The 18,332-nt window shown below is 44.5% G+C and overlaps 3 protein-coding genes across 4 annotated transcripts; 1 reads left to right on the top strand and 2 right to left on the bottom strand.

Annotated features, from left to right (window-relative positions):
• Positions 1–312: 312 nt before the first annotated feature.
• On the bottom strand, positions 313–3,715 carry LOC118511215 (pre-mRNA-splicing factor 38B). Its single transcript, XM_036054009.1, has 7 exons — positions 3,531–3,715; positions 3,288–3,379; positions 3,003–3,209; positions 2,815–2,939; positions 2,622–2,757; positions 2,364–2,470; positions 313–2,286 (listed from the first exon to the last, which is right to left on the bottom strand). Exons 2-7 carry the CDS (start codon positions 3,301–3,303, stop codon positions 1,663–1,665), a joined length of 1,215 nt encoding a protein of 404 aa, XP_035909902.1. The 5' UTR covers positions 3,304–3,379; positions 3,531–3,715; the 3' UTR covers positions 313–1,662.
• A 719-nt stretch (positions 3,716–4,434) lies between these two features.
• Positions 4,435–8,853, top strand: LOC118512429 (raf homolog serine/threonine-protein kinase Raf). Its single transcript, XM_036056886.1, has 4 exons — positions 4,435–5,226; positions 5,325–5,972; positions 6,470–6,619; positions 6,714–8,853. Exons 1-4 carry the CDS (start codon positions 4,924–4,926, stop codon positions 7,668–7,670), a joined length of 2,058 nt encoding a protein of 685 aa, XP_035912779.1. The 5' UTR covers positions 4,435–4,923; the 3' UTR covers positions 7,671–8,853.
• Positions 8,854–9,822: 969 nt separating this feature from the next.
• LOC118512430 lies at positions 9,823–17,573 on the bottom strand. Of its 2 annotated transcripts, XM_036056888.1 has the most exons (3): positions 15,794–17,573; positions 13,269–13,397; positions 9,823–11,007 (listed from the first exon to the last, which is right to left on the bottom strand). In XM_036056888.1, the coding sequence occupies exon 3, from the start codon at positions 10,999–11,001 to the stop codon at positions 10,189–10,191; it is 813 nt and encodes a 270-aa protein (XP_035912781.1). In that variant the 5' UTR covers positions 11,002–11,007; positions 13,269–13,397; positions 15,794–17,573; the 3' UTR covers positions 9,823–10,188. The 2 variants fall into 2 exon arrangements, with proteins under 2 accessions (XP_035912781.1, XP_035912780.1); XM_036056887.1 differs by lacking the exon at positions 13,269–13,397 and having other exon boundaries at positions 15,794–17,572.
• Positions 17,574–18,332: the final 759 nt, after the last annotated feature.

Below are 18,332 nucleotides of genomic sequence, written 5' to 3'. Positions count from 1 at the left end.
CAATTTTATTCATCTCGATAAAGTTCACTACAGTCACCTTGGTCTGGGAATAATTTTAAACCGAACGCGAACGTAACGTGTAGCGAAACTTACAGTTGAAGAATCAACTCTGAAACAATTTGTATGTGAGTTGAATAAATATACACAGCAAGTTAAGCAGATAAAAAAACACAGCGCAAAAGCAGTTGATTCCTTTTATGAGCACAGTTAAGCGCTAAAGTAATGTGAGAAAATGTGTAACGATTTATTCATGCTTACATTTCAGGAAGTTGGAGAAGCTTAACTCTACTTAAAACCAACGAAGAACGGAGCTTTATTGATCAAATGATTCTTTTATTGAACAGTTTCGCGCCTTAAAACTAGAGTAATATTGTGTTGAACAAAACAGACCTGCGCATACAAGAACATTTGTTTTTATAAAAGAAAAAAAAAACGGAAATATCGTAAATGTAGGAGTCCTATTCGATAGTGCCTAGCAAGTCATTCTTGTTCTTGTTAACTTAAAAATTTTATTTATTTCAGTTTTCATACTAAATCAATCAATTGATGTGTATTTTTCATTTACGATTGAGGGTTTGTTTTGTTTTTAATGCAATCGGGCTTCAACTTTGCACCTTATTTTGCATTCTTTTTATTAGCAGAGCGTACGCATTGCTGAACTGTTGAGTGATAGATGTGAGTCTATTTGTTTAAAAAAGAATGAATTGATAAAAGTAACGTATTCCCTCATTCTAAAGCGGATTTTGTTTGTTTGAATCAATAAAAAGAGTGCATTTGTGAAACAGAAAGCATGTTTCTAGGTACCATTACAAATGTCCTGCTGTATGAGTATCTGTTTAAAAATAAAAAAAAGTTAACAGAAACTGGCCATTCCATACTCCACTGAGGTAGTCAAGGACACTCGCCTGTCTAACGTAGTTTGTTCTATTCATTCTGTATTATACTCTTTCAAGTGCAACGATGTCGCGTATATTGACGGCGTGTAGGAAGGATGTACACCAGCGTATTGAAACGGAGTAAGAAAAAACAAAAAGTTAGTAAAGTGTTGCGTTGTGAATGAGGTATTAAAGTTATGAAGATGAGAATCGGAAGTTTCATGAGGTAATTGTGATTAGCTGACAAAGGCTTAGAATAAAAACGGTTTCAAAAAGTAACTACTGCTTCGTCGTCCTTCAGTACGCAGAACAACATCGTGCAAACGTTATTAAAAGGATAGAGGTAATATGTGGTTTTCAAAGAAAAGTGCTATTGATGGGAGGTTACATTTTTGCAGGAAATGTAAACCCGTTTTGTTGTTTCGCTGGTTACCAGTTTCAATTTCACAATACATTTCGGCTCGCGGTGCATTGCGAACCAATCTATTCGCCAGGGCGTTCTAACATTTGCTTATATGCTTTAGATTTTTGTCAAAATGTGTACCCAAACAGTTAAGAACAGAAGCTGGAAATCTACAACGTTCAGTGGTACAAAGCCCATGATCAAAGCAAAGGTAACTATTTGTTTTAAAAAGATGCACATTATTGTACATTCCGTTTCGTTTTGAAAATTAGCTGCTTCAACGATATCAAATTTGCAATCTTGTTGAACTATTTACCCTAGAGAGTGATAAAATTCGCAAACAATTGAAAGTAAAAAAAAAAAACAAAATTCCTTAAAAACCTGCTAACGATGTCGTCGATCACGTTGGTAATCGCGTTCCCGGCTCCTGGACCTTCGATCACGCGTTTTGTCTTTCCGATCGCGGTCACGATCTCGCGATCTATCCCGATCACGTTCGCGATCCCTTTCTCTGTGTCTATCCTTGTCTCTTTCGCGCTCTCTGTACCTATCTCTTTCCCAGTCGCGGTCGTAATCCTTGCCGCGATAGCCCTTCCGATTACGGTCATGTCTATCGTCATCGTGCATTTCGTAGCGCGAAGATCGTGCGTCCCGATCGCAATGGTCAAACATATCCCGCTTGAGAGGTTTCTCCTTAAACGACTGCTGTACGGTCACACCTCGATCGTAGCGTGCTGGTTCTCGTTCGTCGGCAAGTGTCGTTGGTCCCAATCCTCTTGCGTTACCTCCAGACGGTCCGGATGTTCCGCCACGCGGCTGTTTGCCGCCCACGGTTGTGCCACCCCGGTCCGGCTGGGTGTCAGCGAATGATACACCATTTTCTCTAGCATATTGATCAAGCTTGGCATCAATTTGCTTTTGGATCGGTACCGGGATCCGTGGGAATAGAGTTGAGAACCAGTCAAGCTTTGTCAACCATTGTCGTATCATCTGACCGATGGTCATTATCTTTAGAAATATCATAATTAGGGGAAGGTTATCAGTTTTGCATTGCACTTTGCGTTGTGAAATAACATTGTACATACCTGGCCGCCACCAGCCTTCACATCGATTTCCTCTTCATCTACCAGGTACGGTTCATACCAATCGAACAGATCACCCGGTGGTTGGGTATATCGCAAATACATAAAGCCTGCATTGTTGGAAAGAACAAGTTTTTGCGGAAAGCATTAACATGGCAGGCATTAAAAGTAAAGGGAAATCTTTAACCGCTTCCTCTCCGTGTGGGAATTGAAGTTTGATGCTCGAATTGATAGTATAAAAATAACTTAACCATTGCTCACCTAGTGCTCGAATGTAGGGAGAATCGCCGTGTGTAAGCAGTCCATTCACTTGTTTCCTAGTTAACCGTAGTGTGTAAAGTTTATAAAGTAAACAAAATGCTGTTGAAACTATTCCCCCAGCTCCTACACCTCTAACCTGTAAGAAAGAAAAAATAAACAAAACGCTCCGCTGCTAATTCCCGTCAAAACTTACTCCACCGCACATTCCCGTCTGGCCGGCCGTTTTCCGAGAACCCCGTTCCCATGGTTCCAAGTGTTTCACTTGATAGTATATTTCGTCTACAACTTCGTGGTAAGTCTTCAGTTTGAACAAGGACACTGCAAATGGATTAAACAGTGGAATTGACCATTGCGAGTCGCAGCTCGGTTTGTTCTACGCACCTTTGAAATAACTCGATCCCTGAATGTTTGCTAGAATCAATGGATTCAAATTCATCGAAGTTTCATTGCCCCAGAGTGGAAGAGCATTGTTTTGCTTTGCCGATTTTTTAGGAGCATTTGACTGGTTCGATGTTTGCGTGCTCTGGGGATGATGTTGAGCTTGCTGTAACTCCTGTTGATAATACTGCTGCTGCTGGTCGTGATCATCTATAAGAATGTATATGCCAAGAGGTGATATTGTCATAGGCGGTACTTGGTACAAAGCACTATCCGACCAATACTCACTGTTGTCTAATTCCATGCTGGGAGTAACACTTTCCTGGCCAAATACAGTTCACATATGAGTGTAGTGAACACACAGTCTCGCACAATAGATTCTAAACGTTTGCGGCAAAAGTGTAAGCTTCGTTAGTTGCGTCAGGTAAACAAAAAGATGAGTTTTGCTTGTTCAGAGAGGTGCAAACAAGCAAGCATGTGTACGGTGAAAGTACTCTTAGCGCAGTCTGTAGGGGCATTAGTAGATCTTACCTCAAATAAGTAACTTAAAAGGTTTATAACAGAAATTTGTACATACAAATCGTGTAAATATTAGTTACTACAGTCAAATTGTGCGGCTCCAGCTAAACAAACTCGAGACAAGCTCGCTTTTTTATTTCATCAATTTGACAGCTGACAGTCTACCGTCTGACAAGATGGGCGATTCAAGGTACGTAGAGAAATTCGTCAATTTTCCTTTTGGTTGCACATTGGGCGATGGTGCACACTTTATTGGGCTAAAATCTGAAGGCTGAAGTCTGAATAGATGCCCATCCCCACTCACGGACAGTCATTTTTCGCTACTGAGTTACCTTAAATTTAGGTAAAAGTTAAGCAAAAATGTGAGAAATCGTTGTAATAAATATTTATAATAATTGAAAATAATAAATAAATAAATACTTACAGTAAAAAGTCTGAAAAATATACCCTTTTGGGTAACTCAGTTGCAAAAATGAGTGCCTGTCAGTGGGGGGGGGGCATCTATTCAGAGTTTAGCCCTTTTCAATACCCTTTTCCTCGATGACCAAGGAACTGTTATGTCAGGTTGAGAAATGTCAATAAACTCTCAACAACTCTACCTCAAGGTGTATGTATTTAGAAGGCGTTTTTTGTAGATTTGACAGAACACCATTTTAGTCGTGATATGTCAGAGTTTGTTTACAAAATCATATGGTACGGGGCTACCAACATGAACAAACAGCCTCGATTCTCAGTCCCTTGAGTAATTTCGCTAGTTTATGGGTCATCTTCGCATATCAAATGTTGTCCCACATTTTTTGTTGCATTTTTCGTCAAAAACTCTCAAACAATACCACCACCAGCGCCTCCCCCGACGCTTCTATCACTTTTCTCTATACCCTTCCCCTTGATGACAAAGGAACTGTTATGTCAGGTTGAGAAATGTCAATTTGCTCTAAACAACTCTACCTCCTATATACATATACCTTGGGGTAAAGCAACAAACTGTAGTGAAAAAGCTTGAAACAAGAACAAAAATAAAATTCAATAGCAAATAAATTAGAAGAAGAAACTTGCCAAACTAAAGCCAAAGTGCAAATCGTTTGCCCATATCTGCGGCATAAACGTGACAGAGATTGTTGTACCATTCCGGTCGCCAGATGAGATTTGCTGCAATAATTCTGCCGGGGTGAATCTGAACAGGAGAAAAAGGCGAGAAGAAGCGGATGTAGCTGTGTAGTGCCAAGAAATCGAAACACTGCAAAAAAGGAAAGCGAAGTTTGATCCTTACCCGAACAGAACGGCCTAAACGAAAGCCACTGGCACCGGAACAGCATTTTGCGACAAGTGCTACTCGAACCCAGAATCGATAAGGATACATTTCACAAACTCTTCTCTTTGTTGCGAGCGATCGGACGCTGCCGAGATGTCGTCCGCCGAAGCAGAAGATACGGACGATGAGCTCGATTCGTATCTGCAGCTGGAAGAAGACTTGCGAAATATAAAATCCGTGATTCATGTAACTCGCGAAAACATCGACGCGTTAAATGCGAAATTTGCCGACTTCCAGCAGCCACCGGCGCTGTATCTTGAGGAGTATCAAGAGCTCACCTCGAAGCTGCACGATCTTGAAATCAAGGAACAGGATCTGATAGAAAAGAAGCTACAGCTACAGCATGAGCAGCTAAGCGAACCTAGCGAACCTCCCGATCCGGAAGAACGGGTTGAGGTAAGAAAGTGACAGTTGTGAGCGTGTGTGCGTGTGTGCCTTTTGGTTGCCTCATTAACAGTCTCCCAAACGCACTCCTGTCGTTGGATTATTTTCAGACGGAAAGCATGTGTGGCACACTAAGCCGGCAATCAAAGATGTTGCTTCGAGCCTTCTTACCGAATCAGCAGCGCACGTCCGTGCAAGTTATTCCGGGGATGCGGTTAAAGGATGCGCTAGCGAAGGCACTGAAGCGTCGGAACCTGACGTGCGAGTTCTGCGAGGTAACGGCCGGCACCAATGACTATCCGATACCGTGGGAAACCGACGTGAGCGCGCTGAACTGCGATGAGGTGTTTGTGCGAATTCTGGACATTGGGTTTCCAACGTACATTTCGCACCAGTTCATTCGCAAAACGTTCTTTTCGCTTGCATTCTGCGAGTGCTGCCGCCGTCTGCTCTTTACCGGTTTCTACTGCAACCAGTGTAACTATCGATTCCACCAGCGATGCGTTGACAAAGTGCCACCGATATGCAGTAAGCGACACATGGACAGCACATTCTATCATGTGCTGTTGGCGAACCCCGAGAGCACGGCTGGCATCATCAATCCGGGTGCTGGTGGGTACAGTACCAGTCTGCGACATCCGCGTTCACTCAATCAGCATGACCGTTCCAACTCGGCCCCGAATGTTTGCATCAACAATGTGATAAAGCCGTTCTTTGGTGGGGAAAGTCGAAACGTGATCAGCAATCGACCGCTACAGGTATGTATGCCTCAAGGGTTTTTCAAAGTCAATTACAAATTAAAATCTAACATAGATAACACCTAGCGATAAAAAGGAAACACATAAGAAAAAGGAGCGGGTAGAAGTAGGAATACTAAACTTTAGGATGAGGTTGACAAGAGAAGAGCACGAAAACCATTGACAGATACATGGTGATCAAACAGATCACCTACCGATAACGCCAACAACGCGCGCGTCCATGGATCGCTCTGGGAAAACCGCGTACGATGCAACGGGATAAGCGAGGGTGGGCGAACGCGTAAGCGATGGGAAGGGACATATAAAGGACTAGCTGCCAGAAGGGCGGGCGACTCGACGCAGGAATGAAGGATGTTGGCTAGAAATATCTTGCGGAATCCAGAATTTTTCATTCTGAGCTTTTTAATTAAAATTAATCATGCTTTTTTAATACAATTCAAGTGTTTGTATCAGGTATATAATAAGAGTTGTGTGTGTTTGTGTTTTTTTTTGTGTAGGCCCAAGCAAATCAAGAGCATTCACATTCCACGCAGGCATCGCCCACTAACACGCTGAACCACAGCAAAAGACCGCGGGCCCGATCGGCAGATGAAAGCAATAAGAATCTGCTGTCACCGAGAGATTCCAAACAATCGGACGAGAATTGGGTAAGTATGGCCGCGGTTTGTGTTTGCGATTCGCTGCGGATTGGTCGTACTCACTGATACCTCGTGATCTCGTCTCAAAACTGCATTTCTACAGAACATCCAGGCGGAAGAGATTTTAATAGGACAACGAATCGGGTCCGGATCGTTCGGTACAGTGTACAAGGCGCACTGGCATGGACCGGTGGCAGTGAAGACGCTGAACGTGAAAACTCCCAGCCCGGCACAGCTGCAAGCATTCAAGAATGAGGTTGCAATGCTCAAAAAAACGCGTCACTGCAATATTCTGCTCTTTATGGGTTGTGTAAGCAAGCCGTCTCTAGCGATCGTGACGCAATGGTGCGAAGGCAGCAGCTTGTACAAACATATTCACGTGAATGAGACCAAGTTCAAGCTGAACACGTTGATTGACATCGCGCGCCAAGCCGCTCAAGGGATGGATTATCTGCACGCGAAGAACATTATTCACCGTGACTTGAAGTCGAACAACATTTTCCTGCACGACGACTTTTCCGTGAAGATTGGCGATTTCGGGCTGGCCACCGCGAAGGTACGGTGGTCCGGCTCGCAGCAATCCAATCAGCCGACGGGAAGCATTCTGTGGATGGCACCGGAGGTGATTCGAATGAAGGAGCAGAACCCATACTCGTTCCAGAGCGACGTGTACGCATTCGGCATCGTGCTGTACGAGATGTTGACCGAACAGCTGCCGTACAATCACATCAATAACAAAGACCAGATACTGTTCATGGTTGGCTGTGGTAAGCTGCGGCCCGACCTGACGAAGGTGCGCACGGATTGCCCGCAGGCACTGAAGCGATGCGTCGAGGACTGTATCAAGTTCAATCGCGACGAGCGCCCGCTCTTCCGACTGTTGCTAAACATGCTGGAGAATATGCTACGCACCATGCCCAAGTTCCATCGCAGTGCAAGCGAACCAAACTTCACCCAGACGCAGCTTCAAAACGATGATTTTCTGTACATGTGTTCGAGCCCCAAGACGCCGGTGAATTTCCACAACTTTCAGTTCTACAACGGTGCGGGAAACTATTGAAACGGTTCAACTTTAGTCCACCCAATAATTGGCATCCGGCAGGGCGGACATTCAATGACGGCGTTTCCGCCAACACGCTTGTAAATAAGTTCTTTGTAGCTTGTATGAGGTTCGGTCGGTCCCACGATGGACGATGGATTGGAAAAAGGCTGCTAATAATAATAGTTACAAGTAAAGTATTGCTCTACTAGCGGAAACAGCGATTTTCGATGTCGAACTGCTGTAACCAACGGTTCGACGAATCTACTGCCCACCCCAAATGAAAATTTTATTTCACGTTATAGGACATATTAGGTTTACCATTTGCCTCCTTTTGATTGGACGGTGCGCAAGTTAATAAGCTCCCTTTCAGTGATTCTTGTGTAATACTGAATAAAACACGAACCTGCAATAGGTACGGAAGGTTCACAGTAAAGAATGTATGACGTTTTTGTTAATATTCTACTTATGGTTTGCGCTTAAAGTTTCTGTGATTGTCATCCTACGGTGTACCAGTCATCTGTTGGACGTTCGTTTAGTGTATTGCGGTCAACATTATTTAAGCCTCAAGCCTTGCGCTCAGTCTCAGTAGCTCAGTAGCCTTGTGCTATGAACGATTGCTAAGCTTAAGTCAAGATTGTTTTCCTATTCCGAACAAAGTCCAAACTAATGTATGATGTAAAGAAGCCGAACCAAAAGCACTGAGCTAAGGGGGTGTCAATGTTTTGTGAACTCTCCTTACTTAGGGTAATTTCCTTTTGCGTATCTTAGTGTTTAGTAGCATAATGTGCGACCTTTAATGCTGTGAATTATTTTAATTACGTTTATGTTATGCTTGTTGTCCAAACCGCTGTTTTAATCTTCGTTCGTAGCGATTTTGTGCTAAACAAAACACGTATCTCTGATTAACCCGACGACCCATTCAGTATTTCAGTAACGCCAATGCTTGGGATGCATCGGCAGGAATGGCAATAGCGAAATTCGAAGCAACTAACCCAACGCGCATGACTTGGTGCAAACTAGGTTTGAAAAGCATAACGAAATGAAAAAAAGCATAACGCACTAATGATGATTCTAGTCGGAAATTTCACAAGTAACGACGTTGAAGATAGGAACGAAAGGACGACGGGGCAACAAGCATTGGAACTAGGACAACCCGTACCGAATGTGTGTGTAAATAAAGTTAAATAAGTATCCAACTTCATCTGCTGCCTGGTAATGCTACTCGCGGGATAGCGGCTAATGGAACTGATAAATCATTACTATCGCATCGCAATAGTTAATCTGGAGGTAATAGGCACTGGAGACAGAAACTGCTGTTACTGGCGCATGCATAACCGAACTGTAATGATATTACTTTGACCGGCGGTAGGTTGCCGACAGGTTAGCAGGAGCACCGGAGGGGGGAGGGATATAGAGTGAATCAGATATAGTAATCGGGAAGCGCGGCATGCAGAATGAACTACTATACCTTGCCATCGCAAGTAGTGAAGCAAAACGGGGTGCGGACACATGGCATCTAAACACATAACTGGTAATATAACGCTCTAGGTTAAAACATTAAATGAACAGGAAACGTTTAACACTACCTAAACGAATTGTAATGTGGAGCGCGGAGAAGCGAGCACGATCTGGAAAAGATTGAACATTGACAAGGATGAACGATGAGATACACCAATCACGGAACTACATTGGTCATCGGAAAGGCTACTAGTTATCACGCCAGTACTCACATATACTTAATGCATAGGACACTCTGAAGGAGATTATTAGAAGGATTGTTTGAACGATCGTTGGACGGTGCGTGGCGTTGGAAGGAGCGCGACCGCGATGTGTTATGGAATTTGAAGAGCTGCACGGTTCGATGTCGACCAGTAGAGAATAGAGGCCATCTCCACTGTTTGTTGCTGTTTTTAGTATGAAACTTTTAGTGTGTGCGAGGTGTGTGTGTGTGTGCATCAGCAGGTACTGCGAAGGGAGGGTGGATGACTGTGGGGAAAAAGCGGTGGGAAAAGCAAAAGGTGAAAATATTCAATGGCGAACGGATGAAAAGCATGCGCGCGAAGAAAAAAGGATTAAGGTGAAACTAAAACTAGCATGTGTTACAATTTTTCTTTCCTCTAAAACGATATACACAAGCGAGTATATGAAAGAGAAATAAACTTAACAAAAATTACAGCAAAACGGCGTTTGATTAGCTCGATTTTTTTTATTTGGTGTTCACTACAGCGGGGCGGTCCGGTGGCCGCGGTGACAGCGGCACCGATCTTCACACGGCAGGACCCTAGGGTTCAAATCCCATCCCATCTAGACTACTTTGTTATGGGTAAAGTCAAGTCACAGAAAGCCAGAAATGGCAGGCCGAGACCCCTTTCAAGGTTGTAGTACCAAGGAAGAAGAGATATAAATAAACGCTCGTGTCGCGTTTGCATTAGTTCTACACAGTACTATTCATTAAAGTTTATCCATTAAGTTTAGTGCATTATAATACATTTGTTTCTCTCATCATCACCCAAACCATATACTGTTGATAGTAACGTTAAACGTTTTTCGTGCTAGTCGAGCGTGCGGTTTTCCTTCGACGGACGGCTCTTCGCCTTACTAGCTGGCGAGCGTCACCGTGGTTCAACGACGGCGGCGCCATCCTTTCCGCCTCTGGCGTTTTGATTTCGCGCTCATTGTAGTGCTCATTTTCGGTGGCAAAAATGCCCCAAACCTCTTGCCACTGTGCCGGTCCGCTGAGCGTGGTGAGTCGATCGGCCAACGGTGTCAGCAGTACGTCGCTTGATAGATCGTTCGCCGGATCATCAGCCTGCCGGTAGCTGGGCGATGCCAGTTCGGATGGTTCGCGTATATGCAGACTGGAGAGTCGGCGCCGCTGCTGTCGTCGATGGGCGGTGGTTCTCCGGTAACCCGATCCGTGCCGAGGAGATCGGCTGCTGCTGCTGCTGCTGCTGCTTCTGCGTGACACACAGTCACCGATCGGGTGGTTCAGCATTTGTAGAGGCGACGAATGATTGTTCACTAGGAAGTAGCGAAAGGAAGACGCCGTACTGTTGAGACTGGCATTGGAAAGCACAGTCGAAGGTGGGCTCTTTGCTGTCAGCAGCAGCGTTGTCGAATCGCGCCCTTTCGATTCGAGATGCGTACGGTACGGTGGTGGTGGTGGTGAACTGGGCACGGTGTTGTAGCAGTTCTTGGTTTTCACCGATGGTAGGTTGTTGTTGTTTTCGAACTCCGGCTTCTGTTCAGGACACCGGGTGTCTATGTTCCAGCGCCACTGGTGGTCTCGATGCGTTTGCCACTCATTGCACATGGTCTGAGGTGCGCGTGTGACGACCCACTTCAGCATGGTGTTCTAAAAAATATAAACAAAATACACTGTTATTAGTGGAGTTTTCGGTGGAACATTATGGTGGAAGTTATTGAAGGTAAGACTATAGAAAGGTAAATATCACTCCCAGAATCCATTGCTACCACCGTAAGGCCCCAAGCCGAGAAGGATAGCTTTACCTGAAGGCCATCCTTGCCTTGGAAGTGGGAGCTTCATAAGTCAATGCAAATGTTGGCGCACGCTGATGGCATAGACATCATTGGTTTAAGACTCTCCTACGTAGCAGAAGCTTAAAATAGGATCTTAACTGATCCGAAGATGTTGTCATCATCAAACGGATTTTTGCATACATAAAGCATTGCTGATCGCACCTTTTAAGTTGTCTAAAACTTAAAATAGTGGGTTGGGCACGTCATGAGAATGGTCACCGAATGACCCAGGCCGTAAAGTCCTTGTTGGCTGTTCATTGAGACAGCGGAGGCATGGTAGGTCCCAGTCCGTCAATGCAAACATGATTTCGAGTTTAACTTACGCCAATAAAAGTTATGCACGGCAATGATCCGGATCGTTTCAATTCAATACTCTATCTTGTAGACCGTTTATGCATCCAATCAAGAGGATGCTTCAATGTGCATAGGTGCATGGCATTGCGTAAACGAATATCCTGTTTGCCTAAAAGGGGTTTGGCTGGTGACTGTATCACCATTGCGGCTTAAGCTATTAATTAAAATCCTATGCGTGCAATTGCTCGGGATCGAAGGTTTGTGTATGTGATCAGACACCTAAGCAAAAAACACGGAGATCGAGCATCGGTACATAAATGAACTATTATTCGCCCAATCGGCTACGCTTCACTTAACATTTCCATCTTGAGCAAAAAAGGCAAAACGGAAAAAGACCGAACCGAAGCCGCCTGCTGCCGCTGCCGCTGCTGCTGCTGCTCACCTGCGCTTCACCAAGATTGAGCCCCTTTCGAACCCTTTTTTAATCGTTTGCTTTTTCTATTCCTAATGCAATGCGTAAGCAACGATTACTTTCGTAGTGCCGCCAAGATCCGTCACCCGATCCGTTACACCCGTGTTCGGGTGGCCGTTTTATCTGCTTCCGCGCGGCTCAAAACTATCTCCGTGCATCTCCGTGTTCCAGATGCATGAACAAATTGGGTTACGGAAGGATCGTACCGGATCAGCCAGCATTAGGGAAAGGGTTCAAGGCATTACCGTCAAATGGCGCAGGGCACATGCGAAAAAATAAGGGTAATAGGGTTTTCTTTGAGCTCTGTGGACGGTAACAACCAATCTCATTCCGAGTGTGCGAATTTAAAGTGTACCAGCTTCTTGAAATTTCGGTGGGCTCGACGGTGCTGCTAACTACGCTACGCTAATGGTTGACATATGACATCCACGTCCAGCGTTCCGAGCACGAACATGACTCATGCCACACGTGTGTGCATAACAAATGCATCATGCAGCTCCCCAATGCTGCGTCCCCCCCAGCTCCTTCCAGCAACTGGATGGTCAAATTTTACCCCTTTCAAAGCACCGTGACCCGTTACATTTTTGGCTACAGCGATCAATTGGGTTGCAGAAGCCAAATGTTAAATTTGAACCAGATAATTTGCATACAGGTGCCAAATAATAAATTACGTGGCGTACAATCTCCTACGACTTTAGAACGATGGGGGAGAGGGTGGTGGACACACCGAGGAAAGTCTGCATGCAGGCCATGGGGTAAGAGTTCACAAAAGGGTATACATATGCGAGGGGTCATATTGTGTGTGTACCATATGGTATCAGGGACACTACTGCAGATTTTTCTTCTGGCAAAAAGGAACTGAACCGCAACAGTACTAACTTGTATAAAAACGGTCATTTTTGGTTTTGTTTATCAGTCAGGTTAAAGGGGAGAAAAAAGTTATCCCTCAAAACAGTTTACAAACACATTTGAATTGTTATAGCAACTAGCAGCGTACAAACAGTGACTGAAGTTTGGAAAGCGTCTGCCCGAGGTGGATGTTTCCAAACATCCGCCGTGCATTCTCAGTTGGGTGCAATTGTTGATAACGTATAAAATCTGCAAATTCTTGCGGAACCAGCTGCAGGCAACCAAAATCAAAAGGTGCAAGCCGGTCCTGGTCACTGGCCCGTTGAGCGTTGGGCGATGGGAGTGAAAATTCCTATTCTCCTTTATGTTCGGTTTCGTCGGTAACATTTCCGACCGGTACGCCACCACCCGGACATCTGTCTTGTGAATTTATGATGCAAACAGAAAAAATTCAAACTTACGTCACCTTTCACCAGTGTGCCACAGCTTCCCTGCTTCTATTGCTTAATCTCTTTCTCCTTCCGGGTTTGTTTCTCGACCTTTTTCTCGTGTATCGCTCTTGCGTACTTCCTTCCACGACGGTGCCCGTCCTGACCGGGACAAATTAAAAGACAGAGGAAAAGAAATTTACCCACCCAGGAGAAAATGCCATAAATTTTTGCCCATTTCTAACGCCATCGCTGTTGATCATGCTGCGATATAACGATTTGTTGACTCGGGTACCTGGGGCGCCACCTTAGGGGCCAACGGGCCAAACCATCCGAACCAATAACTACTTATCGGTAGAATTTTGGCACATTTTTTTTGTTTTGCTGCTGCCGCTGCTGCAATACTTTGTTCCCCTAACCATACGCAAGACGAGTGAAGCTTTCCCTCTTCCCCGTATATTTGATTTTGTTGTAAAATAGGAGAAAAATGATGCGGAAATCGTGCGAGATTTGATCGCGCTTACCCGCGCATCCCGGCCGAACGGGACGCTACACCGGGCCAGGCTGCCGCTTGCACCCTTTTACGGGACAGTTTTATATACATTAAAAAGTAAACGCGATTGATCGAGAAGTAACTGGCAAAATGTAACTAGCCATACTAACAAAGTTGAAAGCAAAATTTACTCACAAATATATCTATTCATCAACCACGATGGCCATCTAACTAACAAGCCGGTAATTACTTCCCGGTCAAAGTGTCTACACACAGATAGGGATCAACCGCTGGCCCAATCATGGCTAGCGGTAGCCAACCATAATCAATGCTGTAGGGTGTCTTTACGGATGGCGTAATAAAACATAATTTTTCAGTAGCCCAATTGATCGTACCTCACTCGCAGGAGTGGGACAAAAAAAAACGGATCGGTTGATTAAAAAGCAGGAGATGTAAATCATAACACGCAATGTGTGTGTGTGTGTTTGAGCGTGTGAAGAGGGTGGAATAGATAAATCGGGCTGGAGTGGGGGAACAGTTCTCCCACACACACGAGGTCTACTGGTACGAAATAGACCCGGATCCTAATTACGCCAGATATGTACCTGATAATAAGGTTCCCCGTTAATGGCCCACAGATGTTGATTGCATGTAGCGCTTGGGCAGAGGAGAGAAAGAGTGTCGTTCGTGTCAATTCAATTAGAAATCATAGATCACAAGAGGATAACAGCTGCCGGTATAGGTGGGCAGAATCGTCGTACAAACGTGTGTTCGACGAGGCTTTGTAAAACAATGCTGACAAGAAGCCCAATTACATATACCCCCCCCCCCCCCCCCTCGTGCGCACCCGTGCTTCGTCCGGCAGCTTAACGGAATCGGCTTAAGCTGAGACGCACATTAAAAAGCGCACTTAGCAAGTAGCCGTTACCGATCGAAAGCGATCCTCATTTAAGGAAGGATTTACCTCTTAAAAACAAAAAAGTAGGCCTCCGATGCCTAGTTGAAAGATTAATTACGGCAAGTTTTGAGACGATTTCAAAAGGTGGATTAAAACTCCCAGTATGGATGATCCACATTTGAAGCAATGCAGTAAAATCGTATTATTATTCTCGGAATAAGACTGCATTGATTCGAGTCCCAATCCTCAGACTGGTCAGACCGGAGCATTATAGAAAGGATAAGCACTTCGGAGAGAGCTCTTTACGGTTGCGCTCGCTAAAAGGTTAGGGGTATCGCTTTTCAGCGGTCAGCGCGTGCCGGGAAAACAAACTCGGGGAAGTGAAGGGGCATGGTGTAAGGGTGTGAGAGATGGTGTTGCACCCAGCGTAATTTGACCAGCGCATTTACAATTGCGCTGCTAGCCACGTGCTATCAGCGGAGTTTGATCTTAATACCGGTAGGAGCAGCAACTTGTTTGACATGTACGCGGTTTGTCCACTGGAACTGCGATTAGGTGAAAGGATATATACTCAGCTAATTACGATAAAGGCTTGGTCACGGTCAGGGAGTAAATATGCTTGCACCGCGTTGAGTGAATCCTTAACAAACGCGGGTAAAGGTGTTATCCGCGGTGAAATCAATTGCGAGACAAAATGAATGTTTGCATTGACTGTGTGTACCTGAGATGTAAAGGTTTGTGATTGGAGTTTAGCGTGCGCATGAACTTTTTCTTATTTCATTTATTTATTTTTGAGGGTCTTTGAGGGATTGAGAAATGAGGGATCTCATTTGCCTCTTTCTCTTCCTCTTTTTCCTTCCTGCTCTATACAACCTCGCAAGGGGTCCTATAGCAGCCTCGGTCTGCCATTGCTGGCTTTCTATGGCTGGATTTTACAGCGTGGGCTGGATGGGATTTGAACCCCAGTCCCCCAGTGGCGCCTTGGCCACCGAACCACCCCAAATTGAATTATATATATTGCATGCACAACGGACTGTAGAGTCATTAGTTAAAGGAACGATTATGCGAATCAATTAACTAGAAGCAGGCATTCGTGTCTGATCAAATCGTTCCTTCACTCACAGTTTGGCTGATGATCACACTCGGACGCTTTTTCGTTACACTTACCGAGGTTTGGTTCGGAAACTTGAAATGAGTTCGCTTATTTTCTACACGAAGAACGACGGTCAACATTCATCGATCCTCATCGATCGAGGCCACTGTTGTTGCACCAAATCCAACGGCACAAGTATATCGCACACGCCAACCAACACGGATGCTGCCGGTTACACATTGATCACGAGCGTATGGTACCGACGTTGGTACCGGACAGACGCGACATCGACGTCACGAGGTATGTTTGCAAACTGACAACAGGGTGCAAAAGCCTTGCCGTATGTGGGGCAATCCGAACCGAAGCCTTGGCGGGAATCAATGGTCTAGGCGGCAAATCGTTCGTCCTTATCTACCACTCCGCCGTGTCCTTGTCGGGCCCGTAGGGTTTTAGCTTCCGTGTTGCTTGATGTTTTCCTTTTCACATGCCATAGCACACCTTTTCTGTCTGGGCAAAGGTGCAAAGGATCAGATTGTTACCTGAATCGCCACTTCTGCCGCATGGCATCTATCGACCCGTACGTGTGTGTGCCACCGTGAGCAGTCAGATTACTTCCTGAAAGTTGTGGCCCATCTAGGGGCTATGGGCTATAACACACTCGACGGGTGCGCCCGCTAGAGACGCTAGAGGGTCGTGGAAGGATTTTCTCCGCCAGCAGCCGTTCCGGTGGTGTCGCAAGACGCATAGCTCCGAAATCAGTTGTCATCGGGTACACCGGGGTACCTGGCCAAACGAACTGGTAACGAACGGACTGCGCTCAAACCAATTTTTTGAAAGCAATGGAAACAGTGTACGACCAGATTTTAGAGTGAAGGAAACAGCTTAGAAAGGACATAATTCAGGAAAATAAGGTAAACTGCTACCATGTGTCGATGTTTCGATAGTTGGGCTGAGTCTTTTTAGATGTAAGTTTAATAAGTAAATATTGGAAGGCAACTAAAATGCGGAAGGTAACAGTGTTGCGGATCGAGCTGGAAACTAAAGTAAAATTGTAGCGAAGCATGTTTTCATATGATTTCGTATATGGTAACGACCTCGAGTCCCCGATAGAATGTTCCCTAAGCTCCTTGATTTGAATACCGTTATTCCTTGGTCGGCATCGTAAAGGCGAACAAGGCGGAGATCTTGCAAGAATCCCAGGATCTATTTGATTTAAACAAAACATTCCTAATGAGCTAGCTTGGATGATCATAGCCACACGAAAGCTTACCTGCGCTTATTAAGCGTTAAGCTTCGAAAGGAAAACAAAATCCGATGTCGGTTTTCTTCTTGCAGCTGGTCCTGCAAGCTGGCAGAGGTTGTAATACTCTTAAAACGCTGTAAAAGATGTCCCAACACACAAGTGGAGAAATAGAACAATCAATTCACGCACCTACGTTCAATGTGTGATAAAAATCAAATATGTAAACTACAAAGAAAACTGATTTTCCTGTTTGACTAACAAAAAAAAAAAACATAATGAAAATCCTTCATATACTACATAAGAAAAGGAAGTAAAAAAATTGACGTGCCTGACATTTTTTTTATTGATGGGTTGGGAACCATCAGAAATGCTTATCGTTGCAATGTATCACCAGGACAGGGAGAGTGCGTTGATGATTCTCGGACACCGGTACTGCAGGATAGTGTGCGCCGAATGTAGAACATAGGTGTACACCATACAACTTTAGGGTGTGAGAACTGGGGTGACTTTCGTCGTAGTTTTTACTTTCCCAGAAGAAAACCGAATACGGTAAGAAAACAAAAAAATGTAGACTCTGGGCCTGAGATGCGGCAGCAAAAAAAAAAAAAAATAGGATGATGCGAGATGATTATTAAAAAAATTTACACTGGGACACAAAGCAAAACCGAAAACAATGGTTTTGTTTATTGAAACTATCTTTGTAATTAATACGCTTGTGAATTCTATTCCATGTTAATACTACTAATTTTCTTTTTTTTTTCTTTTTTATTCATCAAGAACGGCCTGGCCGTATTGCTACTAATTTTAAATTTGATTGAACATAAAAATCTTTGTGCTGTTAGCTGGTTAGCCTCTGAAGGTCATGTCTGTCATTTCTGGCCTGCTAGACTTATTTGCTAGACTGCTTGTAGTTGGAAAGTCAGTCCTCACTATGGAGTACGATCGCCCAGATGGGATTTGAATCTCGGTCCTGCCGTGTGAAGACCTGTCCTGCCGCTGTCGTACTAGCACCATAGTAAAGAATGCGAAAATTTCGTGCTAAATCTTAGAGCTTTTTTATTTTCTGGACGCGGCCAACAACAACAATACCAATATACCGTACTGGGTGCATTCGATGTGATACAAGAGGTTGATGATTAGTAATATTAACGCCTCATCAACTCTGAGCACGGGATGTTGAGCGCGCTTTTGTTATTACCCGAAAATTGGGTGATGGTGGCCCCCAGCGAATTTGTTTATCACCCGCAGAACGGTTGATACGGCGTTCAACGTGCTAGAAAAGATTAACTTTCAGGCTCCTAGTAGAATACTTTTTTTCTTCAGAGGGCATTTGGAAGCATAGACTTGAGAGCAACCAATTTCGACTCAAA

Source organism: Anopheles stephensi, chromosome 3, assembly GCF_013141755.1.
Source record: "Anopheles stephensi strain Indian chromosome 3, UCI_ANSTEP_V1.0, whole genome shotgun sequence".
Classification (NCBI taxonomy): Eukaryota; Metazoa; Arthropoda; class Insecta; order Diptera; family Culicidae; genus Anopheles; species Anopheles stephensi.
Note: the sequence above shows the minus strand (reverse complement) of the source record. Positions and strands in the feature narration are given on the sequence as shown.

What these genes read in the sequence shown, in the direction of transcription:
- LOC118511215 (XM_036054009.1), bottom strand. An exon ending in AGACGGGAATGTGCGGTGGA is followed by an intron (nt 2,758 to 2,814) that starts GTAAGTTTTGAC and finishes TCTTTCTTACAG; the next exon opens with GTTAGAGGTGTAGGAGCTGG. An exon ending in TCCCTACATTCGAGCACTAG is followed by an intron (nt 2,471 to 2,621) that starts GTGAGCAATGGT and finishes CCAACAATGCAG; the next exon opens with GCTTTATGTATTTGCGATAT.
- LOC118512430 (XM_036056887.1), bottom strand. Translation starts at nt 15,859, where the DNA reads ATGTTGACCGTCGTTCTTCGTGTAGAAAATAAGCGAACTCATTTCAAG. An exon ending in AGTTTCCGAACCAAACCTCG is followed by an intron (nt 11,008 to 15,793) that starts GTAAGTGTAACG and finishes TATATTTTTTAG; the next exon opens with AACACCATGCTGAAGTGGGT.
- LOC118512429 (XM_036056886.1), top strand. Translation starts at nt 4,924, where the DNA reads ATGTCGTCCGCCGAAGCAGAAGATACGGACGATGAGCTCGATTCGTAT. An exon ending in ATCCGGAAGAACGGGTTGAG is followed by an intron (nt 5,227 to 5,324) that starts GTAAGAAAGTGA and finishes GATTATTTTCAG; the next exon opens with ACGGAAAGCATGTGTGGCAC. An exon ending in AACAATCGGACGAGAATTGG is followed by an intron (nt 6,620 to 6,713) that starts GTAAGTATGGCC and finishes GCATTTCTACAG; the next exon opens with AACATCCAGGCGGAAGAGAT.